The 26,151-nt window shown below is 43.3% G+C and overlaps 1 protein-coding gene, 1 long non-coding RNA gene and 1 pseudogene across 3 annotated transcripts in view; 2 read left to right on the plus strand and 1 right to left on the minus strand.

Annotated features, from left to right (window-relative positions):
- The window catches only part of LOC106698049, a 31,969-nt gene extending 11,852 nt beyond the window's left edge, over positions 1-20,117 (plus strand). Inside the window, exon 2 of the long non-coding RNA XR_001349337.2 lies at positions 19,943-20,117. This is a non-coding gene — a long non-coding RNA (uncharacterized LOC106698049). The remainder of the gene's footprint in view (positions 1-19,942) is intronic.
- The window catches only part of LOC102434206 (protein argonaute-1), a 39,521-nt gene that overhangs the window by 5,959 nt on the left and 7,411 nt on the right, over positions 1-26,151 (minus strand). The window contains exons 4-17 of one of the 2 annotated variants that reach the window (XM_006094166.3): positions 25,942-26,078; positions 25,584-25,718; positions 25,346-25,433; positions 24,542-24,689; positions 21,413-21,532; positions 20,927-21,049; positions 20,657-20,790; positions 15,655-15,839; positions 5,039-5,198; positions 4,763-4,853; positions 3,467-3,661; positions 1,415-1,549; positions 699-800; positions 199-398 (exon numbers count right to left, since the gene is read on the minus strand). In XM_006094166.3, the coding sequence (XP_006094228.1) occupies positions 199-398; positions 699-800; positions 1,415-1,549; positions 3,467-3,661; positions 4,763-4,853; positions 5,039-5,198; positions 15,655-15,839; positions 20,657-20,790; positions 20,927-21,049; positions 21,413-21,532; positions 24,542-24,689; positions 25,346-25,433; positions 25,584-25,718; positions 25,942-26,078 (1,953 nt within the window). Of the gene's footprint in view, positions 1-198; positions 399-698; positions 801-1,414; positions 1,550-3,466; positions 3,662-4,762; positions 4,854-5,038; positions 5,199-15,654; positions 15,840-20,656; positions 20,791-20,917; positions 21,050-21,412; positions 21,533-24,541; positions 24,690-25,345; positions 25,434-25,583; positions 25,719-25,941; positions 26,079-26,151 lie in introns of both variants that reach the window. The other variant, XM_023758511.1, reaches the window with a different exon arrangement.
- Positions 17,200-17,720, plus strand: LOC102433899 (annotated as a pseudogene).

A 26,151-nucleotide genomic window follows, 5' to 3' on the forward strand; every position in this document is an offset into this window, starting at 1 on the left:
GAAAAAAAGAAAATCCAACCCAGAATGCCAATTCCCATACCATCTTAAGAAAAAAAGAAAATCCAACCCAAATTTGGCAGATGAACACAGAGACACCAAATTGAACAAAACCCATTTCCTTCTACCCAAGGAAAGTTGGGATGGTCTGGTACACAAAGGATGAGGTAAACAGGAAGCCAGCCTGATCCCAGGCCTTACCTGTCATGCTCCTTGTCCACTAGGTGATATCGTGCCCGGAAAGCCACCAGGCGGGCATAGTAGGCAGGTGCTGGGATAGAGACAGAGCGTGTGCATCGTACATAAGTGTGGCATAGCTGGTATGTCAAGATCTGGAGCTCATCTGCTGTGAAACGGTTGTCATCCCAAAGGACATAGTAATGGGATGGTCGACTGGTGCCCTGGGAAGATAGGAAGGTAAGGGGTGCCAGATTGGGCAAAGGGGATGGCTAATGATAAGGAATAGGATCACTGTTAAGATTATGGCTAGGCTGGAAGACCCACCCATGAATAGGCAAACACAAAGTCACCTATAATTTGCCAAGATATTCAAAGTGTATTTCTGGTCAAGTACACTGAGGGCTTATTAAGAGAACAATCATGATTTGAATGTCACTCAGTGATGACATATATTCTAGAGGCAGTGGTAATAATCAACTAATTTTCAACTCATTGGAAACCCCAAGACATAGCCCAGCTACCTGGATGCCTGCGTGGCTGCACAGATAGAAGTCAAACTCAAATGGGTGCGTGATGTTGGTATCCACAGTGGTCCCAGCTGGGATGTTACCACTCTTCCCAATCTGCATAGAGACAAAGACAACCAAGATCCCAAGACCTGCCTAGTCTTAACTAGGGCCCCAACTCAATTCTACTCTGACTCCACCAGAATCCCAAGAGTGAAGCAGAAGTTGTGGTTCCCAGAGGATATTGGGTCTTGAAATAATGGGTTCTAAAGTCACACATAAATGTGTTTAAGAACTAGTTTCATCGTTTATTACGGTGTGATCTTAGCAAGTCATTTAACCTTTCTAAGGTTAAACTGGAGATAATAATAGTACCTACCTCACAGGGCTGCTGTGAGGAAGACGCCTTGTACAGTGTCTGGCACATAGGAGAAGTTCAATAAATGGTAGTTCCCTTTCCCTTCTCTGGGAGCTGGTCTACATATGGGGTCTATAGGCCAGGGAGCTAGGAGGAGGGAGAGGAAGTATAAGGAAGGAGGGGGAAAAGGGGAAACAAAGGGAAGGAGGTGGTAGAGGAAGGACCACAAGAGCTCGAGGGAGGAAAGGGGCCAAAGAGGATGAACAGGCCAAGGGTTAAATCCCCAGATTTTATCTCAAGGGCTTCTTTCATATTAAGAGAAGGGAGACGGGATGGATGAGGGTATGGTTGGCTTCCTCAATCCCTCACTCACTCGCTCATTCTTGTCAGCACAAAAAAGGCGGGTGTGATGGCGTTTCTGCACCACAATATAAGTGATCCCAGGCTGGTAGTCCTTTTCCAGTTTGATGCAGGCATCACGAATGGCCAGCAGCTCATAGTGGAGGATCTAGGCACAGGGTGTGGAGATAGACAAAGAACATCCAGCTCCTCTTCAGTTCACACATCTTTGTGAACTAAGGGTTGACACTTATAATATGGCTTTTTGCTCAGTCTCCCTGTATAAGCTGATACCCAACCATTAGAGCTGATGGATACTTTCTACCAAAATCAGCCTTATATGCAATTCACGAATTTGTTCCATAAAACCTTGGCTAGGAAGCTTGGCATCAGTAGAGAGCACTTACCTGGTTCCTATGTAAAAAGAGACCTAAAATCAAGACACAGAACCAAAGTTCAGAGAGAAATCACTAAAATTATAATGCCCAAAGTAAGATCAATTTCAGGATCAGGAGAATAATGGGAGTACCCCTGTGACCTCCACAAGCAGACAAGGTTGGTACCATCAGAGAAGAGCAGACACAGAGTTCAGAGACGGGTGCAGAGGGAGGGGATGAATTTTGTCCTACAAAGAAGCAGGATTATAAAATAATGAACTAGCTAAAGAAGCAGCCACAGGTAAATAACCATAGGTAATAGTTACCTTATGGCCTTGGATAATAGGTATAGGGAGTCAAAACTGTATGGTAGAAGTGTGTAGAATTTATAATCAATTAGAATTAGATTTAAAACCAAGTTTTATCTAGTTGTATTTCCTTAAGCAAGTTACTTAATCCCTCTTAGTCTCATTTTCTCCACACCTACTAAAATTACTAATAAGACCAGCCTTACAAAGCTGTTGTGATGACTAAAACAGTTAATTAAGTAAATGCATAGAAAACCCAATAGGAGCTTAATAACTGCTGATTGCTTTGCTAAGAAGTTTGAGTTTTAACCCAAGGCTATATGAACTAGACATTTCTGAACAGAGAAGTGATATGATAAATATATCTGGTATTTTAGGAAACACTGGATGCCTTGGAAGAAATTGAGCACAATGGTTAATAGCATGGACTTTGGAATCAGACCAATTTGTCTAAATCCCAGTTCCACCACTTAGTAGCTTGGGTGACAATGAAGAAATCATTTAACATTTCCAAGTCCCAGTTTTCTCATCTGTCAAATGGAATAATTATTATTTCATAGGACTACTGTAATGACAGCATTAAATAGAACACATATGAAGTGGTTGGCACAGTTCAGGGTACATAGAAGGTACCCAATAAATGGCAGTTACATATTACTATTAAATTGTAGTCAAGGAGACTAGTTCAGTATACAAGTTTAAACAACAGAATATGAAAGCTTGGCAGGCAGAAAGAATAAGAGGAACATTATGAAGAAAGGTCAATAGCAGTGGCCTCCAGACAAGCAGCACCATCTACAGACTTAATAGTATTTCAAATTCTAGGGCCCAATCCTAGACTCAATTGGAAATTCTCCTTTTTTTTGTTAATCCTCACCTGAGGATATTATTCCCATTGATTTTTTTTTTTTTTTTTTTAAGAGAGAGTGAAAGGAAGGAGAGACAGAGAGAAACATCAACTGGTTGCCTCCCATATGTGCCCTGGCCAGGACCAGGGATCGAGCCTGCAACTAAGGAACTAAGGTACATGCCCTTGTGGGAATCGAACCCGAGACCCTTCAAACCAGTTAGGGCTCTATGCCAGAAATTTTAAGGGTAAGCCCTGTTAAATGTTTCAACAAGTCCTCCCAATGATCTTGACTCATGTTTGAGAACCACTGGTCTAAAGCATCAGTCTTCAACATGAACCAACTACTAATAGGCACTGAGGGTCTTCTGTTACAAGAAGACAGGTCTACAGATGCTTGTACTTGCCACTTCTCAGTTGTGATGTCTGCTCTGAAGCTTTTCCATTTAGCAACCTTCCAAGTACCAAGAGCTTAGAAAAGCTAGCAGTACTCTCTGCTACCATTAGGCCCTCTGGCCTCAATATAAAGTTTTTGTAACTACTGTGGGCCCTACCTGAGGGAGCTGGCCTTCAGGAACCCCATCTCGGTAGAAGATGATACGAGTAGGCTTGAAGCGGGTGGACTTGTAGAACTGGATCAGCAGCTCACGCACCATGTACGATAAGTCTTCAATGATCTCCTGCCGAGGTCGCTGCACCCGCACAGTGGCACAATAACGGCTGGGGTGGGCATCCATACTGCCTACCACCTGTTAATCAAAGAGGCAGGATAAGCCCCTAGAACCTCCACCCACCAACACTGTCAGGCTGTGGGTTTGGGCAAAGGCTTCTCAGCAAAACAATCATGCTATCAAACAAGTAGGGTTTTGGATTCAATGAGTCCTGGTTTCAATCTCTGTTCTACCACACATGCAGAAGTTACTTAATCCATCTGATCTTTTCTTTCCTCCTCTCAAATGGAGATAAGCATAGAACACCACCTGTTTGCAGTGCTGGTATAGTACATATAGAGCACCTTGGACAGGGCCTAGCCCACAGAAGGTGCTTGATAAGTTTGATTTCCCTACCCCTTGAAGAGGGGAATGTGAAGGTTTGGCATTACTAGCTTAAAGAATAACCTCATCTAGCCACAAGTTTATCCATTTTTTATTCAAGTGCTAATCTACCCCAGAACAATGGTAAAAATGGTGAGAGTAACATAATTTTCAAAGGGGACAGTGGCCAGAGCCTAGGATAGATGGCCACAAGGAAAATAGGGAAAAGCATAGTATAGGGTTTTCCTGCATTTACTGAGATAAGTCTAGTCTGCCTAGAGAAACATAAGGGTTGAGGAAAGAGAAGTGGGGGAAGAAGAGCTGATCTCTCTAGCAATTCAGAAACCCCTAGGGGACAGGGAGCAGAAGTCAAGAGAGGGATTAGAGTTAACTAATTAGAGTTAACTAACCTACTTAAGTGGATCAGGGGTAGGGATGGGAAGAGGAAATGACAGTCTCAGCAACTAAGTAAATCCCTTAAAAGGGATTTCTGAGAAGAGATATGGTCACCACCATATCCCAAAAGTAGGCATGGAGAGAGAGAGAAAAAAGAACTTGAACATAGGGCAGTATCGATAGACACTGGGCCAAGTCTCTGGCCACAACCTACATTCTCATTACTCTCACTGAAAAACACACACGCATCATACAATCAATTTTATGAAGATACCAAGGAAATGGTTAATGGGGATGATCAGCTGGAAGGAAAACAATTTTATGAAGGTCTAGCGACCAAGCTAAGGAAAGGAAATCATATGTAGCCTTGGAAACTCAAAGCTAAGAGGAAAACCTTGAGGAAGCTGGAGTGTCACTCACTGCTGTGATAGACGGTTTTTTCCCATCCCCTGCTGGGGGGTGTGTAACATCTGCTCCCAGGAATATCACTGGCTGTTGAAAGACTGCAGAGCTGAACAAGGAAGAGAAAACAAATGATGAGGAGATAGATCATCTCTTCCTGGCACCACCTAGCACCCACTTTGGTCCTTTCTTCCTTATGCCTGACTCGCTCTGCCTGGCCAGGACCCTATCTTTTCATCAATTTCCAGAATGGTACCTTGCATGACAAGGGCAGATGGGCAACAGAGTTCATACCGCTGGTGTGGGACTAGGATGTTGTTTATGCCACCAAGTTTGACATTGATCTTCAGGCAGAGGTTGGACAGAGTTTGAGGTGAGGTCTTCACCACGTTCTTCACTTGCACACACTGTGTAGCCATTCCCAAAAGTGTGTCTCCAACACGTTTCACCTCAGCTATGAGCAGGGAGAGAACTGATTAGTGCATTCACAAATACTTAATGAATGCCTACTGAATCCAGGCAGGGACCACAATGGTGACCAGAAACACACAGGATCCCTACTCTTACAGTGCTTACTACCTAGTGATTAATTTTAAATATCATGAAAAGTACAACAATGATAAATGCTACAACAAAAAACTTAATGGAGCTATGACAGTATATAATAGGGGGTAATAACCTAGCCAGGAAAGGCCTAAGTATTGATTGAACTGAAAGGTACAAAAGGACTTGGAAAAGAGGGGGAGTTTGGGAGAGAGCAATCCAGGCAGAGGAAATAGGATGCCAAAATGCACTCTGATAGGAGAAAGCATTTTATGTCTGAGAAACGAAAAGGCCAAAGTAACTATGAAGGAGAGCAAAGGGACTGACATAGGGAAGAAATGAGAGTAGCTTATATTAAGAAGACAGTTGTTAAGACTGAGAGAAGCAAATAAAGTCAAGAGAGACTATATATGTGAATAAGGGAAAATAATGTTTATGGATAACTTCTGTGTTTCTTGCTTTTGTATTAGAATAGATATATCATAAACGCTTTTTTAAACAATTTGAGTTTGAAGTGCTCTTTGGTCATCCCAGTAAGGATACCAACTAGGCAACTGGGTATAGTAGTTAAAAGCTGAAGAGTAGCCCTAGCTGGTTTGGCTCAGTGGATAGAGAGTCAGCCTGTGGACTGAAGGGTCCCAGGTTCAATTCTGGTCAAGGGCATGTACCTTGGTTGCGGGCACATCCCCAGTAGTGGGTGTGCAGGAGGCAGCTGATCAATGTTTCTCTCTCATAGATGTTTCTAACTCTCTCTATCCCTTTCCTTTCCTCTCTGTAAAAAAAATCAATTATATATATATATATATATATATATATATATATATATATAGTAGTCAAATGGAGATGAATATCTGTGAGATAGTTAGGTAAAGACAGTAAGCAAAGGCATGATCTTGATGGGATTATCAAGGAAGAGAAAAGAATAAAAAGAGAGCTTAGACCTAAATCTTCAAGAACTCCCAATATTTGCAGAACAGAAGAAGATGAGTCTGCAGAAGACTTTTTCTTTTGTAAAGGAGGAAAATCAAAGAACTAGGAGGACGATCAAGATAATTGTATCATGAATGCCAAGGGAAGAGATAGCATTTCAAGCAGAAGCAAGTGTTCAACGAAGCCAAATGCTGCTAAGAGATCAGGTAAAATGAGGACGAGAAATGTCCTTTGGATTTAGTGTTATAAAGACAAAAAATTAGTGTACAGAGAAAAAAAACTATTTTGGTGATCTGAAGTACTAAGAAGGAGATGTAGGATCAATGAAGGGTCTGGTGTATTTTCACTGCGAGAGACTTGAGCATGTTTAAAAAGCCAACGGGATCATTTCCACTTCCAAGAGAGATGCAGTAGTTAGTGGTATGCCAGTGCTTCAACAGGAAACATTCAGAAAAGCCATATAAAATATAGAAATCATCTTTTTGAAGGCAGCATAAAGGTACCAATAAGAACTGGAGGGACTAAAACTCCAGAGAGGAAATCTTACAGAGGTGAGCTTTCTTCTTATATCCTGGGTACATTTGCTGATTCTAGGTATGAGCAGGAAGCTGAAGTTCCAGGCTTTGCACCAGCAGAGGAACAACTGACAGGGGACAGAGAAAGCAACAGAGATAGACCAGTTCTAAATATGAAAGGTTAAAAAAAAAAAAATTAAAAAAAACAAACAAATTAGTATCTTCATGACCTTTGGATTTCTTAAATAGGACACAGAAAGTACTAGCCATAAAGGAAAAATATTGATAAATTGGACTACATTAAAAATTTAAATTTCTATTCAACAAAAAGACACTTTAAAAAGTAAAAAAGAGCCCTGGACGGTGTGGCTCAGTTGCTTGGAGTGCCATTCTGTGCACTGAAGGGTGGTGAGTTCCATTCCCAGTCAGGGCACATACCTAGATTGCAGGTTCCCTCATGATTGGGGTGGGTAAGGGAGGCAACTGATTGATGTTTCTCCCTCTCTCTCCCCATCTCCTTTCCTCTCTAAAGGAAAAAAAGTAAGTAAAAAGGCAAGCCACATAGCAGAGAAGATGTGCATATTCAAGAAAAGAATTATAACACTTAAAATCAATAAGAAAAAGGTAGTTGTCAATTAAAAAAAAGGAAAAGTCTTGAGCACGCTTTACAAAAGATGCTAGTGAAACAGCCAATAGACATCTAAAAAGATACTCAACATTAAAACTCACTCATCAGATAAACCAAATTAAAAGCACAACGCATTATCACCAAATACCCACAAGAATGGCTAAAATAAAAAAAGCCAATACCAAGGCCCTAGCCAGTTTGGCTCAGTGGATAGAGTGTAGCTGCAGATTAAAGGGTCCCGGGTTCAATTCCGGTCAAGGGCACATTCCCGGGTTGCAGGCTTGATCCCCAGTGGGGGCGAGCAGGAGGCAGCTGCTCAATGATTCCCATCATTGATGTTTCAGTCTCTCTCTCCATCTCCCTTCCTCTCTCTGAAATCAATAAAAATATATTTTTTAAAAAAGCCAAGCTCTAACCGGTTTGGCTCAGTGAATAGAGTGTCGGCCTGAGGACTGAAACGTCCCAGGTTTGATTCTGGTCAAGGGCATGTACCTTGCTTGTGGGCACATCCCCAGTTGGAGGTGTGCAGGAGGCACCTGATCGATGTTTCTCTCTCATCGATGTTTCTAACTCTCTATCCCTCTCCCTTCCTCTCTGTAAAAAATCAATAAAATATATTTAAAAAAAAAAAAAAAAGCCAATACTAAGTTGGGTAAAGAAGTATCTAGAACTCTCATACACTCCTGGTGGAAAATGTAAATTTATATACTTAAAATCCCTCTTAGAAATACACCCAGTAGAAATGGGTGTGTATATGTATGTGTATGTGTCTGTGTATATGTGTATGTATATATATATCCAAAGGAAATATCCAAGAATGTTCACTGAAGCATTATTTATAACTGGAGGCCCGGTGCACAAAAATTTGTGCACGGGGGGGGGGGGGGGGGGGTCCCCTCAGCCCGGCCTGTGCCCTCTCGCAGTCTGGGATCCCTCGGGGGATGTCCACTTGCCAGTGGGGAGCAGGCCTAAGCTGCAGTCGGACATTCTTAGCGCTGCTGAGGAGGCAGGAGAGGCTCCCGCCACCACCGCTGTGCTGGCAGCCATCAGCGTGGCTTGTGGCTGAGCAGAGCTCCCCCTGTGGGAGTGCACTGACCACCACGGGGCAGCTCCTTCATTGAGCGTCTGCCGCCTGGTGGTCAGTGTGTGTCATAGTGACCAGTCATTCCCAGACGTTCTGCTGTTAGGGTCAATTTGCATATTACCCTTTTATTATATAGAATAGTAAAAACTAGAAACAACCCAAATATGTCCATTAACAGTATATTGGATAAATATATGTAAACTAGAGGCCTGGTGTACGGATTCGTGCACTGGTGGGGGCATGGCCTGCAGGGATCAGCTCACTGCGGGAGCAGCCACTCATCCTGGTTAGCCAAGTGGCGCTCCCACTGTGGGAGCACACTGACCACCAGGGGGCAGTTCCTGCATCGAACATCTGCCCCCTGGTGGTCAGTGCGCATCATAGTGACTGGTCGACCAGTTGTCCCACTATTCGGTCGCTGGGCTTTTATATAGATAGATTGTGTTATATTCATGATGAAAAATTTTAATAAACATGTATGAATCTCACAAACATGTTGAGTGAAAAAACCTGACACAAATAAAAGTTAGTCCATTTATATAAAGCTCAAAGACAGGCAAAAGTAATATAAAGTGTTAGAAACCAAAACGACAGTGGTTAGCATTGATGGGGAGTTGTAGTGACTGGGTGCCTGGGATTGTGGTAATGCTCTGCTGCCAGACCGAATTAGGTACTGTTTAAATTGCTATAACACTTTGTGAAAATAAGATTTCTATATGCATATTATAATTCAATAAAAAGTTTACATTAAAAAAATTAAAATAGTATCAATTTAGTGAGGAGAAAAGAGTTAAAAATACTAAGGGTAGGACAAAGTATGGTAGATCAAAATTGAACAAATATCACATAGTCTGTCTATACTCTCAGGGTAATGCAAATGGACTTACATTGAACATCACAGAAAGAATTCCATTCACTTGGCCTCCAGGAAGGAAGGTGAAGGGTCTTTAGAACAATCTGTCTGCTCCTCTTATCTGCTGGCTGAATTCCTAGGCAGATAGCCCCACTGACTAAGTGGTGTAATCAAGGAACAGCATTTAAGTGGAAGAAACCCAAAGCCCTAATAAAGGTATAAGACTGTAGAGAGGTATAACATTACTGACCCCAGAGAAGGGAGAATTCTCTAAGCATTGCTTTCGCGATCATGCTGCACTATATACACCCCAGACAAGCCATTGGATTCTCCCTTTATGGAGGGAACCAGAAACATGGATAACTACTCAGGCAGTTCTCCTAAAAAGTATCTTTATTTTCCACCCAAGGATCACCAATATAAGGCCCAAAAGGGACATGGATCGGAGGTCAACCAACTTCCCTCCACAATAATTGCTGGGTATTATGTTAGTGGAAGGCTCTACCTTAGGTGTACATATTCAGAGGGAAGGTTTCAAAGCAGAATCAGACCTAATCCATACTCAAAATAATATCAAGCACAGTAGTAATTGATCAGCAACCTGATCATCTGCCAGGTGGGATGACAAGAAAAGGCTTTGAGAATTAAGTATATTTGAAGAATACCACCAAGATGGCGGCATAGGTAAACACCGGAGACTGCTGCCGCAAACAACCACTTCAAAAATACAACTAAAAGATGGAACGGATATCACCCAGAACCACAGGAAGGCTGGCTGAGGAGAGACTCTTCAACTAGAAGGAAAGACAACAGCATACCTAGGCTCAGAGGAGGCGCAGTGTGGAAAATTTAAAGGTGCGGAGGTGCGCGAGCAAAGCGGGTTGGTGGCTGAGGGCGCGGTTGTCGTTTTCAATTAGGAGGGAGTCTCAGACTCTGAGCTCCAGATCCGGGCGAGTCTCTAGGGACTCAGACTCAAACGGGAGAAGTGGGATTGTCTAGCATCAGTTGGAACGTGAGGGCAGCTTTCTCTCCGAGGTTTGCAGCGGCTGCCGGGGTTCTGAGAAGCAGAGCTTCTGGGAACCGGACTGAGAGCAGCCATAACCGCTCCCTCCGCCCGCCCTGTTGATCCCGCCCCGCCCAAGCCCTGCGCAGAGCCATTTGCCGGATAGCCTCAGGCAAAGGCTAGATTAGCACCTCCCCAGAGGACAGAAGTTTTCCCACAGCTGATTCTCACAGCCAGTCGGCCTGGTGGTCAAATCCCTCTAGTATTAACTACAACAATCAAGGCTTAACTAGAACAAGACTGCGCACAAAGACCACAAGGGGGTGCACCAAGAAAGCATAAAAAATGCGGAGACAAAAAAACATGACAGAAATGGAGGATATAGAGCTAAAAAACGCAATTTTGAGGGCTTGCAATAATGTGCTACAAGCTGCCAATAAACTTGATGAGAGCCTCACGAAATCTAATGAGACCCTCGATGCTGTGATAAAGAACCAACTAGAAATTAAGCATACACTAACTGAAATAAAGAATATTATACAGACACCCAATAGCAGACCAGAGGAGCGCAAGAATCAAGTCAACGATTTGAAATGCGAAGAAGCAAAAAACACCCAACCGGAAGAGCAAAATGAAAAAAGAATCCGAAAATACGAAGATAGTGTAAGGAGCCTCTGGGACAGCTTCAAGAGCACTAATATCAGAATTATAGGAGTGCCAGAAGATGAGAGACAGCAAGATATTGAAAACCTATTTCAAGAAATAATGGCAGAAAACTTCCCCCACCTGGTGAAAGAAATGGACTTACAGGTCCAAGAAGCGCAGAGAACCCCTAACAAAAGGAATCCAAAGAGGACCACACCAAGACACATCATAATTAAAATGCCAAGAGCAAAAGACAAACAGAGAATCTTAAAAGCAGCAAGAGAAAGAGAATCAATTACCTATAAGGGAATACCCATACGACTGTCAGCTGATTTCTCAACAGAAACTTTGCAGGCCAGAAGGGAATGGCAAGAAATATTCAAAGTGCTGAAAACCAAGAACCTACAACCAAGATTACTTTATCCAGCAAAGCTATCATTCAGAATTGAAGGTCAGATAAAGAGCTTCACAGATAAGGAAAAGCTAAAGGAGTTCATCACCACTAAACCAGTATTATACGAAATGCTGAAAGGTATCCTTTAAGAAGAGGAAGAAGAAAAAGGTAAAGATACAAATTGTGAACAACAAACATGCATCTATCAACAAGTGAATCTAAGAATCAAGTGAATAAATAATCTGATGTACAGAATGAACTGGTGATTATAATGAATCAGGGACATAGAAAGGGAATGGACTGACTATTCTTGGGGGGGAAAGGGGAATGGGAGATGTGGGAAGAGACTGGACAAAAATCGTGCACCTATGGATGAGGACAGTGGGTGGGGAGTGAGGGCTGAGGGTGGGGCGGGAACTGGGAGGAGGGGAGTTATGGGGGGGAAAAAAAGAGGAACAAATGTAATCTGAACAATAAAGATTTAATAAAAAAAAAGAGAGAATTAAGTACATTTAAACTGGGACTTGAAAGATGGAGAGAATTTTAAGGGTAAGGTGGAGGATAAAAAGTAGATATTTTAGGCAGAGGCAAATGATGTGAGCAAAACCAGATATTGGAAAGTGCAGACAAGGAATGAGCATTTAGAATATCTACTACAAGCATGTCAAGCTCAAAGGCTAACACGGGCCAAATAAACAAGGTTTAAGTTTATGTGGCCGCAAAAAAACAAAAGTTTCAATTTTCATTGAAACATAGGTTTATTTCGATAGACATGCTGAATACAAAGGGCTGAAGTAAATGAGTAATCGTTAACATAGTGTAATAAAACATTTTAATGAAAATTAATATTTTTTCTTGAACATTAACTTATCAGACACTGAATAACTGCACAAATTAATAAGCGTAACACAAATAAACCTATTTTTCTTGTTCTCCAAAAGTGAAATATTTCCTGTTGCACACACCAAACAAGTCAGTCCAAAACTAATGACGTGGCAATCGGCTGCTAAAATATTCACTAGTAGTATTAGTGGAGAGAAATGGTGCGCCTGCATGTAAGGCAATGGTTCTCAACCTGTGGGTCGAGACCCCTTTGGCGGTTGAACGACCCTTTCACAGGGGTCGCCTAAGACCATCCTGCATATCAGATATTTACATTATGATTCATAACAGTAGCAACATTACAGTTATGAAGTAGCAACGAAAATAATTTTATAGTTGGGTCACAACATGAGGAACTGTATTTAAAGGGCCAGAAGGTTGAGAATCACTGGGTAAGGCGAGTAAGGAAAATGAATGCAACACGATTATAGTAATTAGTCATTAGCGAACATTGTAGTTCATTATTAATTATTTATAAGAGGATATTGTAAAAATTAAGTTATGAAATTTTTATTAAAATATTTCTTACATACGATTATATGGGCTGGGCCACAAAAATATTTGTTGTGGGCCGCGAGTTTGACATTTTTGATCCACTATGTGGCAGGCATTGTGTTAGAGGCTGCTTTTTATATAATTAATTCATGAGACTCAGAAAGGTTAGTTAATTTGCTTAAGCCAGTAAACTGGGATAGCCGGTATTAAAATCTAGTTCTATCTAATTCCAGGACATGTGGTCTTTCCTGTATATGTGGCAATGGGAAAAGTACAAGATAAAGCTGAAAAGGTTAAACTAAGATCAGGGCTCTGAAAATCTTTTATTTTGTGAATGGGGACCAATGAAATTTTTTGGGGAGTACGGCTACAAAATGTCTCATCCAATAACATAATCTGGAAAGATTTAAGAAGAAATGTTAGAACTAAGTTGAAAAGTATGGGTGGAGAGCAGGAAATATATCTTAAAACTGTGAAAAAGAACAAGTGGAGCTGAAGCAAGGAGAAGACAGGCTGCCTCCAAAGTCTGGATGAAGGTATCCAGAGCAATTGTGATGCAAAACACAGAAGAGAAAGGTAAAGAAAAAGGCTTACTTGTAGACAGAGAAGACAAGCTACTAAAGAGATGGTCCACCAAAACATTTTGTACAGGCAGAGACTGCATTTCCTTTCATTGCCAAGTGTTCAGGATCTAGGAATGTTTCACACAGTAAGTCATAAATAAAATCTTGATAAAATAATGGAGAGAGGTCAAAGGGACAGATGGGAGAGGCAGAGAGATCAAGAGTTGGATCAAGATTTTAATAATACATTATCTCTATATATAAAACCCTAATATGCAAATAGACCTAACGGCGGAACAACCGAACTGGTCGCTATGACGTGTGCTGACCAACAGGGGGTGTGCATGGAACATGGCGGGCATCGGCCACGGCGGGATGGTGGAGCAGGTGAGCAGGGGCGCCAGACCAAGGCGGAGTGCCAGTCACTGTCATCGGGGTAAGCCTCTGGTGGTAACTGAAAATTCTTTGCTCCCACGCACCAAGGTCCTGCCCGGTGCTTGCACCTGCTGCTGGCGCTGAAGCCACCACTTGCATTTGCTGCCAGCACCTGGCACCAGCCCTGATCACTCAATGCCATCAGCGGGTGAGAGCAGTGGCTGCCGGCCCTGATTGCTCTTCAGGACTTCTCCACCTCCCCCTGCTCCTGAGGGGTGATCCAGGCCAGTAGCCGCCACTCGCACCCGCTGCCAGCCCTGATCGCTCATCCACCCTCAGTGGATGCGAGCGGCGGCTTCCAGCCCCAATCACTCCCAAGGACCTCTCCTCCACCCCCACCCCCACCCCCAGTTCCTGAGGAGCGATCGGGGCAGCAGCTGCTGCTTGCACTGGCTGATGGCGCCAGCCACGCTCGCACCCACTGCTGGCGCCGGCCCGAATCACTCTGCGCCGTCAGCGGGTGCGAGCGGGGCTGGCGCAGTCAGCGCATGGGAGCAGTGACAGCAGGAGCAGGGCTCCCGGCAGACAAGGGACCGGGGGTCGCGGTGGGAGGGGCTGGGCGGGGGCACGGAGGATGGGCTGAGACCCATCCCTGTGCCCACTCCAGCCTTGTGGCCCACAGTTCCTTTCAAGGTGCACAAATTCGTGCACTGGGCCCCTAGTAACATAATAAGTGATGACTGAAGCAACTGAATGCATGAGAATTTCACTAGAACGTAAACAGAAAGGGAAGGTAGAGTACAAAAATCTGGAGAATAACCAGGCACTCCTGGTAATGACAAAAATAAGTAAGAGACAGGAGAAAATATCTAGGAAAAAAAAAAAAGAACTGAGAAAGATTACAGGTGACCCTTTGCAGAGAAGGTTTAAGAGAAAGGTAGAAGTAAAACAGATGAAAGAGGCAAAGTATAAATGGCTGGTGAAGAATTAGGTGTACCCATTCAAAAGTATGATTAAGCCCTCACCAGTGTGGCTCAGTGATATAGAATGTCCACCCATGCACCAAAAAGCCACAGGTGTGATTCCCAGTCAAGGGCACGAACCTAGGTTGCAGGTTCAATCCCAAGCCCTAGTTGGGTTGTGTGTGAGAGGCAACCAACCAATGTGTCTCTCTCACATTGATATTTCTCTCTCTCTCTCTCTCTCTCTCTCTCTCTCTCTCTCTCTCTCTTCCCTCCCTACCACTCTCTCTCAAAAAAAAAAAAAAATCAATGGAAAAAGTAGCCCCAGGTGAGGATTAACAACAACAAAAAGTTTGATTATGAAAATAGGATGACAAAAGATAAATGAAATAGTGGATTGTGGTAAAGTGCTCTACGATGGGAAATCTGAAGATGTTGGAGGCTTAAAGGGTATGAGGTCCCAGAGGTAGCAGAATGGCATAGAAACAAAAGCACACACAAGTTGAGTAAGGTAAGAAGAGAGATACCTCTTCATTTGAAGCAGAAGAAGTAGACAGAAAAAATGGAGTAAAAGTACTGAGCCAAAGATGTATATAATCATTCCTATTCTTAAAAGAGAAGAAAGGGAGAAAGAAAAAGCTTCTCCAAAACTTCAAGTAATTCCCAGGCAATAATAGAACCACCACCCATTCTGCTTGGGTGTGCTGCACTATATCCTAACAGACAATACTCTTCTAAGAACAGGAATCTGGACCCACCCATCTCTGTATCTGGCCCAGCTAGCCTGGCATAAAGACCAACACACAGAGGACTCCAATAAATGTTACTGGAAAGGAGTGTGAGCAGGTAAGCAGGACCTGGGATGACTCAATGGCTCATACAAGCCGGTATTTCTCCTGTAAGGGGAGCAGTGACATTAAGGAACAGCTCAGCTCTGGCTAGAGCCAAGAATCCACACTGAATCCTGCCTTGGAGCTTCCAGGGAACTATCATGAGAAGAGGGCTATCATCATTATCATGGTTCCAAGAGAACTGTACCATACACTGGCGTCTTCCCTGGCAGGATGACAATAATGAGCTGTAGTCCAGAGTACGTGTTCTTGAGATGCCGGAACATGGGCTCCACGCTGTCTGCCCCCTGCGCATATTTGCAGAAGCAAGGCTGGCCCTGGATGGGCATCCCTGCATCCTTGGAAATTTTCCGCAGCTGGTCTGTGAAGTTTCTGCAGGACAAATATGGTCATGACAGGAGGCAGTTAAGTCCCATTTTAAAACCTTTGATCAAATGCTTCCATCTTAGGTTCCTATCACTATGACAAGCACTAAGAGATTCTGAAATAAATGAGACATGATCACAGCTAGTGTCTAAAACATTTATATTTCAATAAGACAAGATAGAGCCTGCTGTGTTCAATGGTACAAGCAGAAAGCTGAGGGAGCCCAAAGAAAGGACCTGTGGGAATTCTCAGTGTCCTCGCCAAGTCCCATTAAAGCAATTATTCCTGTGCTGTTATAAGTGCATAGCAATAGGCAGATGTCCTCTTTGCTCAAATTAAAATAAGGTTCCAACAGCCCTGGCCAGTGTGGCTCAGTTGGTTGGGCATCATCCCATACACTGAAAAGTTGCCAGTTTGATTCCCAGTCAGAGTACATGTCCAGGTTGCAGTTGTTCCCTGGTAGGGGGCATGCAGGAGGCAGCCAATTGATGTTTCACTCTCACATCAATGTTTATCTCTCTCCCCTCTCCTTTCTTCTCTCTCTAAAAATAAATCTATCTATCTATATATATATATATATATATATATATATATATATATATGTGTGTGTATATAAAAGGCTAATATGCTAAGTGTCCAACCATCTGACTGGTCGCTATGATGTGCACTGACCACCAGGGGACAGATGCTCAATGCAGGAGCTGCTGAGCTGCAGTGACTCTGCAGCGGCGGTTCTCGGGTGACACACCCTGAAACCAGAGAGGAGGGAGCCCGATTCCTCGCAAGGCCATGTGATTTCACCTTTGGCCGTGGGTTATGTTGTTGCTGGGGCACTGTTGGCCCCAAATCTGGTTTACTGCACACTTGCGTTTGCGTTCCAACCCTGTACGACAGCAACTTTGCAGAATGCCCTCTTGCACACCAGGACCCCTCGGGGGATGTTGGAGAGCCGGTTTCACCCGATCCTCACAGGCCAGGCCGAGGGACCCCACCTGCTGGAGGGCCCCCGCTCACTACGCAGACACCAGGGAGGGACCGCGGGAGGTTGGCTCTGGGGTTTGTCTGGCCCATCTCGCCCAGTTCTGCCCCACTGGGCACCTTCTAATTAATTTTCTTTCAATGCATGAATCTGTGCACCGGGTCACTAGTTAAAATATATTTAAAAATACATATAATAAGGTTTCAATAGTGATTGGAACATAGGAGGATGCTCAGTAAAAATGAGCTATCTCTTCCCCTCCTGTTCTTTGTGGTTGAGAAAGATTAAACAAGCCTCTTTCCTTTGGTTTTAGGGCTTTACCCTGGGAAAGGGAGGTAAAGCTGGAAGAAAGGTTACACATGCAATAGATTTTAAAAATTAAGCTACAAATGAGGCAGAGGAACAGTCTCCCCAGCAGATGCAGAGATGCAGATCTTTGTGAAGACCTTGACTGGCAAGTCCATCACCCTTGAGATTGAGCCCAGTGACACCATTGAGAATGTCAAAGCTAAAATCCAAGACAAGGAGGGCATCCCACCTGACCATCAGCATCTGATTTTTGCGGGCAAACAGCTAGAGGATGGCCGCACTCTCTCAGACTAAAATATTCAGAAAGAGTCCACCCTGCACTTGGTTCTTCGTCTGAAGGGTGGCATCATCGAACCCTCCCTTCGCCAGCTCATGCAAAAGTACAACTGCGACAAGATGATCTGCCGCAAGTGTTATGCCCGCCTGCACCCCCGTGTTGTCAACTGCCGCAAGAAGAAGTGCGGTCACACCAACAACCTGCGCCCCAAGAAGAAAGTTGAATAAGGCCCCTCCACCAACTTCTTGGGTCTACAGGGCAGCCTTCTACCTGAACCCTATGATGCTGGGGCCTCAATAAAGTTTCTCTTTTGTTGACTGGAGCAATAAAAAAAAATAAAAAGCTACATAAATATAATTACAGACTGAAATGAACAGCAGGAAATTTAATTTGTGAGACTCCTGCATTTAGATCAAAAGTAATAAGGTACAAATAGAGAAAAAAGCAAATTGTTTAGAGCAGGGGTGGGCCGTATAAGGCCTGCGAAATAATTTGGTGTGGCTCTGTCAAGGCATTAAGGTGAGATGTTTGACCAAATAGAGCAGGCTAATTTTTAAGTTGCTAATTTTAAGTGGCAACTTTTCGGTGTATGGGACGACGCCCAACCAACTGAGCCACACTGGCCAGGGCTTTTGGAACCTTATTTTAATTTGAACAAAGAGGGCTAATTTTTAAGTTGCTAAACATCAATTGGCTGGACCGTGAATGTTGTTATAAATATCCAAATGCTCTTCGCAGGAAAAAGGTTCCCCACCCCTCGTTTAGAGGATGCTATTATATAATGTATAAATGTCAATATGATTAAAAAACCTATATAGTGAGAAAATAAGTATTTTTCACATATTTAGTTAAAAAAAGAAAGACAAATACTGTATAATACTGCTATGTAAAATTTAAAATCATTTATATCACCCTGGCTGGTTTTGCTCAGTGGATAGAGCGTTGGCCTGCGGACTGGAGGGTCCCGGGTTTGATTCCAGTCGGGGGCATGTGCTCGGGTTGTGGGCTTGATCCTCAGTGGGGGGCGTGCAGGAGGCAGCCGATCGATGGTTCTCTCTCATCTTTGATGTTTCTATCTCTATCTCCCTTTCCCTTCCTCTCTGAGATCAATAAAAATATATTTTAAAAAAAGATAAAATAATTTATATCATATAGGTATTTAAAATGTATAAATTGGATAGAAAGATTACAATAATTCATGAGAGTAGCTGCATCAGAAGGGAGGAATGGGACCAGGTTGGAGGATATAAAGGAAATCTAAAATTTACCTATAATATTTTATCTACTTTAAAAAAAAGATAAAACTTGGGATGATGAATACATGGGTGTCTGCCATATAATTCTATATATATTTTAATATTTCAAAATAAATCTTAGAATAAAGAAATATAACCTAACCATTTTTTCATGTAAATAAGAGCCAGGGCTCTGATGAACTATTAACAGTATTTTTTCCATTTCTCTTCCATTATATACAACTGCAATAACTAAAATTGCAATAACCAACTGCAACTAAAATAACCAATGTGTTAGTAGATTCCATTAATAGTGTGCCTTTACTTCAAGAAAAGTGGTAGTCCCAATCTTCTCCCTACTACCAGATCATTTGGGATATTATGTTCAGTGCTGCTGGCCACAAAATGTTAGAAGTTTAGAATGGGGAAGGTCTTGAAATCCTATGCTAAAAGTGATATATGGCTGAAGTATAGGACTTCTTTAACTGAAAGAAAAATTCTAAGGGTTGACCCTATGGACTGAATGTCAAAATAATGGGACAAGGGAAAGACATGGGAATAACAGAGAAGCACATGGAGAATAAAGCTATCAACAAGATGACACAAAGGCATGAAGGCAGAGAGCTGGGAGCCTTTCTAATATTGCTAAGGACCAGCCAGCCCTCCAATGCTAAGCCAAGGCTAGAAGAAGCCTGGCTTAAATGGGGCTAAAAAGAAACTATAATTGTATTGGTAGTAGTTGGGTACCTGTGAGGGGAAAAAGGAGAAGGGAGAGCAGGGCAGCTGGAGTCCCCACATTCATCAGGGGCTGCTTTAAATAATTCTTATGAAAACCCCAAGGCCAGCTGATTCCACCACGGCACATATCTCTATTATTCTCATACCTGTCCAAAGTGGTCAATTCCAACTCTTCCTCAGCCTTGGAGTACACTGACCCCATCCCAGATCCATAGAATTAAGAAACTACCACTTCAAAAACGGCAAGAAATACCAAATTTTACACTTTAAATGAGTGACTTTTGTGATATTTGAAATACATCCTAATAAGTTGTCTTTAAAAAAAGACTGCAGGGGAAGAGTCATTGATTTCTTCCACTTTACTCATTCACTCACTCAAGACTTACTCCCCTTACTTGTTTCTTTAAACCACTTGGCTGTATCACTTTTGTCATTGCTGTCTATTCATGCAGAGACCTTTACAACTCATGTTCACCTAATTCAGGTTACTTGGACCTAATACATTTTGTGCACAGGAGAGGACACCTCAGAGGATCAGATGAATAAGCTACTCTTTTTTGTTTCCAATTAGGAAAGAAAGCTTTGAAGCCTCAGATCTGATTTGCTGTGAACTCTGACACTTTTCTTGATATGCAAACTGTACAAGATACTTAACCTCTCTGAGCCTCAGTTTCCTGAAAATGGAAATACCACCACCTGCTCACTATGAAGATGAAATTAAAAAACGTAAAATGTTGGCATAAACATTATAGTCATTACTATTATTTATTACCATGTTAATAATTGTAACAATAAAATAATTCAGACCTGTCTTAGGAGGTTCATGCCTTGAAATAATCATCTCTGAACAGATAGGGCTCCTTACCAAAACTTCTGACCATAGATTGGCAGAAAAGGAACAGATAGAAGTTTGAGCCAGATAGCACAAGGAAGCAGAGTCAAGAATCAGCAAGAGCAGCGATTCTCAACCTGTGGGTCGCGACCCCTTTGGGGGTCGAACGACCCTTTCACAGGGGTCGCCTAAGACCATCGGAAAACACATATATAATTACATATTGTTTTTCTAATTAATCACTATGCTTTAATTATGTTCAATTTGTAACAATGAAATTGGGGGTCACCACAACATGAGGAACTGTATAAGAGGGATGCAGCATTAGGAAGGTTGAGAACCACCAAGCAAGAGCATACTATAGATCAAATCTTGGCCTCATAGGGATAAGGGAAATAGGCAACTGTAGGGTCCTTTCCCCACCCTGCTATCCATACACCCAGTCCTCCTTACTTGAGCACCTCTTCTCGACACTGCTTTTGGGGTGCGAAGCAGGCGATGGCCCAGACTTTGATCTCAATCCCATTGTAGAACTGCTTCCCTCGCATGTCCCAGACACCCTGATTGGGTGTGGCAATGGCCCGGTTCTGGAGATAGGCAAAGGGGGCGCCCAGGTGAGCCTCAGTAAAGCCAGGTGGGTAGGGGAACAAAAGCCCCTGGCTATACAACCCAACCTCCTCCCAAAATGCCCCAGAGATGTTGTCTGGCCCTGACCCTGCTCACCCGGCCGCCATACTGCAAGATGGGCGCCGGCAGCACTCGTCCTGTCACCTCCGTCATGTCATCCTTCACTTTGATCCCAAATTCCTGGATGTAGGGATCTAAGTTGTAGCTGGCATTCTTCATCTACAAGACAAAAGAAGGGGATCTCAGGAGAGTAGCAGCTTGGCAATAATGCTCACCCTCTGGGTCCCAAGTAGAATGCCCTGGGCAGCTGAGACTGGCGAGAAATAGCCCTAAAAAAGGAGGGAAAGTGGAAGATGATGAAAGTGGGAGGGGATAACATAGGGAAGTAAGATAAAAGGGAAAGAGAAATAGGAAGCAAAGTAGCTACAGGGTCAAGAAGCAAGAGCAGTCCTATGGAGTCCCAGGCAACAAATCTAGACGTGTGTCCTCCCGAGAGTCCTGCCAAGGCAGAAAAGCATCTATGCTACCAGGGGCCCCAGTGACTGAGCAATCGAGCACATGTTTCTCTGCAGCCCCACTGACCAGGCGGCTGATCTCCTCCTGTCTGTCTGGGGCCGACCTAGCTGTAGCCTTTATCATGGTCGAAGTCTGATTGTCGGTCAGCTTCTTAATGCAGCGCTGCCCAGCCACAATGTTACAGACCTGAGGAAACAAGGAAGACAGTTAGTTCTGGCTTGAGTTCAGTCCATCCTATACTGAGTCCCACAGTAAGAGAAGAGACCTTGGCTGTCAGCCTTGGGAAGAGGACTGCAAAATTCTTTGGGCATACAGGTAAGTTGGAAAATATCCATGTGCAATACCAAAGACAAAATAGCCATTTTGTGATTAAGAGCTAAGGATCCAACCTGGTATGGGTCAGTGAATGAGTGTTGGCCTATGAAGCTGGACATTATGGTTCGATTCCCAGTTGGGGCATATGCCCAGATTACGGACTCCATCCCCAGTAGGAGGTGGTGTGCAGGAGGCAGCCGATCAATGATTCTCTCTCATTATTGATGTTTCTCTTTCTCTCTCCTTTCCTCTCTGAATATTAAAAAAGAAAAAAGAGAGCTAAGGATCCAGCACCAGATCTGGGCTCAGTCTCATATGTTAAATGGGGAGAACAGTAACAATCTCATAGGGTTGTTTGGAGATTAAATAAAATAAAGCACTTAAAGGACTGAGTACCATTCTAGAACACTATAAACTCAATAAATTGCAGGATAACTTATTTACCAAACCTCCCAGTATAGAGCTCTTCTGAACACTAAAAAACTCAATATGCACAAACTGGATTCATAAGGTAGTAAAGTAGCTCTCCAATGGTGGCAAGCGGGCCAGGAGGAGTGCGAGCGGTGCTGTGCAGCTGGCCCGGCTCGGGCTCGGGCTCCTCCCTTGCCACCTGCCGATTGGCGTATTGCTACATCCCTCGGGGGATGTCCAACTGCCGGTTTAGGCCCGATCCCTGCAGGTCAGGCAGGGGTTCCGGATTGCAAGAGGGTGCAGGCCAGGCTGAGGGACTCCCACCCCCATAATACTAGAGGCACCGGGCCTCTAGTATTATATAATTTGATTTATATGAAATATCCAAAATAGACAAAGTCACAGAGACAGAAGAGATTAGTGATTACTAGGGGTGGAAGGGAAAGTGTGGGGGCAAAGGAATAATGACTATAATAGTTATGGACTTTCTTCTGGGGATGGTAAAAATATTTTAGTGTCAGCTAGTGGTGATGATTACATAACGGTGAAAATACTAAAAAACCACTGACTTGTACATTTTAAGAGAGTGAATTTTATGGTATGTGAATTATATCTTGATAAAGCTATTCTTTAAAAAAAAAAATCCCACCAGGCTATATAGCCTACATGACTTGACCCTCAACCTCTCCCTAAAATCATCTCCTACTACTTTTTCCCTCATATACTACATGCCAGCCACTATGGCCTCTGTCTATCTCTTAAAAAGACCCAAGCTTCCTGCTGGTTTAGATAGAGCCTTTGTACTTGCTATTTACCTCATGCCTAGAAGGCTCTTTCCTCAGGCTGTTACAAGGTTGATTCTATCTCATAACTTGGGACTCAGCTCAAATGTCTCCTAAGAGGCCTTCCCTGACCACAATAACTAAAGTGGCTCTCCTAACTCCTCCACCCTTACTTCTATCCCCTCAATCTGTTTTATTATTCTTATAGCACTTACCATTCTGGCACCTAAAAGAGTATATGACACATAATAGGAGCCCAATAAATATTTGTTAAATAAACAATAGTAAATGTCGAAATATAAGTCAGTGTATAAATTATTCACCTTGGAAAGTATTGTTTAAACAGAAGTAATATTGCCCAGCTGGGTGGCTCAGTAGGTTGGAGCATTGTCTCATATACCAAAAAGGTTGTGGGTTTGATTCCAGGTCAGGGCACATACCTAGCTGCAGGTTTGATCCCTGGTTTGGGGTGTATGGGAGACAACTGAGAAATGTTTTCTCTCTTTACTCCCTCTTTCTCATCAATAAACATATCCTCAGGTGAGGATTTAAAAACAAAACAAAACAGAAGTAATGTCAATTTGCTAACAAATCTCAACTGGTAGTAGATATTATCTAAAGCCTATCTACTTAGCTGAGATCATCCCTAAAGACTTCTGTTTATATCTCAGAGAAAATATTGCCTTCATCCCACTTTCTGTGCATCAGCACCTATTAACTAAGTCAAAGTTCTTGGGTTTTGGGATCTCTTCTCTCTTCAGCCCAATTCCCTCTAGTTAGCTCTGAAATCCCAGAGGCTCACAGAAGGCTTGAGCTTTGGTCCTATTTGACTCCTGCTGCTGGAACAAAGTAAGACAATAGCCTAAGTTAGTGCTTCTCCAACTTTAATGTTCATATGAATCCTCTTTGGATTCTGTTAAAAGACAGATTCTGATTCAATAGGTCTGGTGGAACCTGAGAATCTGTATTTCAAATGAGCTCCTGTATAGTACCCATGTTGTTGGTCCATTGGCCACACTTTAAGTAGCAATGGACTAGACAATGAAGCAGTCAGCAGTAGTTTCTCCGTAGACATTTTGTCTGTTGTCTATCTAACCAAATGCAGCCCTATAGTTCCATATTTGTATTCTATAACTTAAGAAATATTACTACTGTCTTTAATTGCAGGATTTTAAACATCTGTTGAAACATAAAAATATAACAAATCTTGGGTCTAAAACTTTTTTAAAAAGAACACATTGATCATTAGGAAAATAGGATTCATGTTATACTAGTAGGTAATAACATTCATCTTCATTTTCTATAAAATAAGGTACACTTGTATCTCTAGGTTTTTTCACATCCTGAACTTCAGAAGACAGGGAAAGAGAAATTAAGAGGACATGAATGTGGGTATTTGAAATCTCTGTCCTGAACAAACTAATTAATCACTTACTAGACAGTAAATACAGCTTTCACCTCTGCCTGGCAGCCCTAAAAACATGAGAGCAGTATTGGAAATAAGAAAACAATTTAGCAGGTAAGAATGAGGCCTACATTTCACAGAATGACCTCATATCTCTCAGAATGTCAATTTCCCAAACTTCAAAATGAAGATGAGAGATTACAAATAGAAAGCAGACCTCTGATGATCAGTGTGCAGATACAATGCTTGTTTCCCAGCCCAACCATTACTTGGCAGCCTCACCTCTAGGGGCAGGTAGGTATGCTTTTGTTCCTGGCCAACTTGCAAGCAGGGCAGGTGGGGATACTTGAGCTGAAGGTTATATTTCTGCTTGAAATACTGTGCCACTGTGCACTCCACAGTTTGTCCACTCTCCAGCTGCAAGGGAAACCTGTTTGGAGGAAAGAAAGGAGGTGTCAGAGCTCAGGACTGATTCCCACCTCTCCAGACCTACAACCATGGAAGCCCCAGACTTGGCTTTATCACTATCCAGCCTCTTTAGAGTACTGCCACTCTTGGGAAAGCAGGCAATACAGGGCTCCAAAAGAGAAGCCAAAGATTTGAGTAGCAAGTTCCACAACCAACAGGACCTGACCTTACTCATCTGTATTTCCAGTGTTGGGCATAAAGCCTGACACACAGTAGGTGCTCATAGTCCAGTATAGTCTGAGGTCAAGAAGGTAGATGAAATCAGTGAGGGCTTTCCCAAGGTCTAGCCCAGGAGCTTTCTTTTTCAGGAGGAAATATAAGTTGAAAGAGATGCTAACATTTACAAACTGATGGAAGAGTCAGAGGAAGATGCCTGATCTATGGCAAAGGCCCATGGAGGAAAGATGGAGACCAAGAAGGCAAAAATGGTAGGGAGAGTATCAATGGACCTGGGAAGGTTGGGACAGGGGTGACAAATACCCACAGCTTATTCAAAAACAGGGCCAGTCCAAGACTTATTCACAAGGTCAGTGGTGGAACGGGAGGAAGTGAAGGGAGTGTGTTGAAATATCTGTCCTCTTCCACTAATGGTATAGCTTAGCAGCCCTGTCAACTTACGTCTGATGGCTGGCAGGGCGGCGTGTAACATTACACACACGGTATTTCCTCTTCATCTGTCCACAGTGGGTCACTTCTACCTTCAGGCCTAGAATATACACACTGCTTGTCAGGGTTGAAACGAGTTGCTCATGTTCCCAGGCTTGGCCTCTCCCCTGAACATATCCCCAGGGGATTTTCTTTTAGGGCTAAAGAAAAAGTAAGGCTGTTTCTCTTCCCTGCCTGCTTGGGTCCTCACCCTTGATCTCCTTGGTAAAGCGCACACGCTGAGAGTCCGTGAGCGGCTTGGGCTGCTCATCTATGTTCCTGATGTCCAGCACCTCACACATGAACTCAATCACCGGCTGTGCCTTGTAGAAGGCAGTGGCTGAGACTGTGGGGACAGAGTAGGTATAGCTTAGCTCAGGTTCTGTCTTCCAGAATAAATGGAAGTACTGCTCTTTACACCCTCTTCCTTATAGGGTTATGGGATGGGGGAGGGGTACAGGGTCGTAGGGATTAGGCTAGGAGTATGGTTGCAGAGCTGAGAGGGATGAGGCTGGGAGTGCGGTCAATGGACTCAGGGTGCCCCTGGCTCCATAGCTCTCCCCACTCACCATCAATGTTGAGCATCATCTTCCACATGGCAGGGCGCACAGACTGGTGAAAGCCGAACCAGACCTCGCGCCCACCCCCCAGCGGGTGGTAGTAGCCCTCAGGCGGTGAGAAGAAGGAGCGGCCCACAGGGGTGTACCTGGCAGGGACAGGCAGAGAACTGGTCCCTCGGGCACAGGCCCCCACCCTGTGAGGCATCCTGGGCACGGAGG

The sequence above is a fragment of the Myotis lucifugus genome, unplaced genomic scaffold (assembly GCF_000147115.1).
Source record: "Myotis lucifugus unplaced genomic scaffold, Myoluc2.0 scaffold_131, whole genome shotgun sequence".
NCBI lineage: Eukaryota > Metazoa > Chordata > Mammalia > Chiroptera > Vespertilionidae > Myotis > Myotis lucifugus.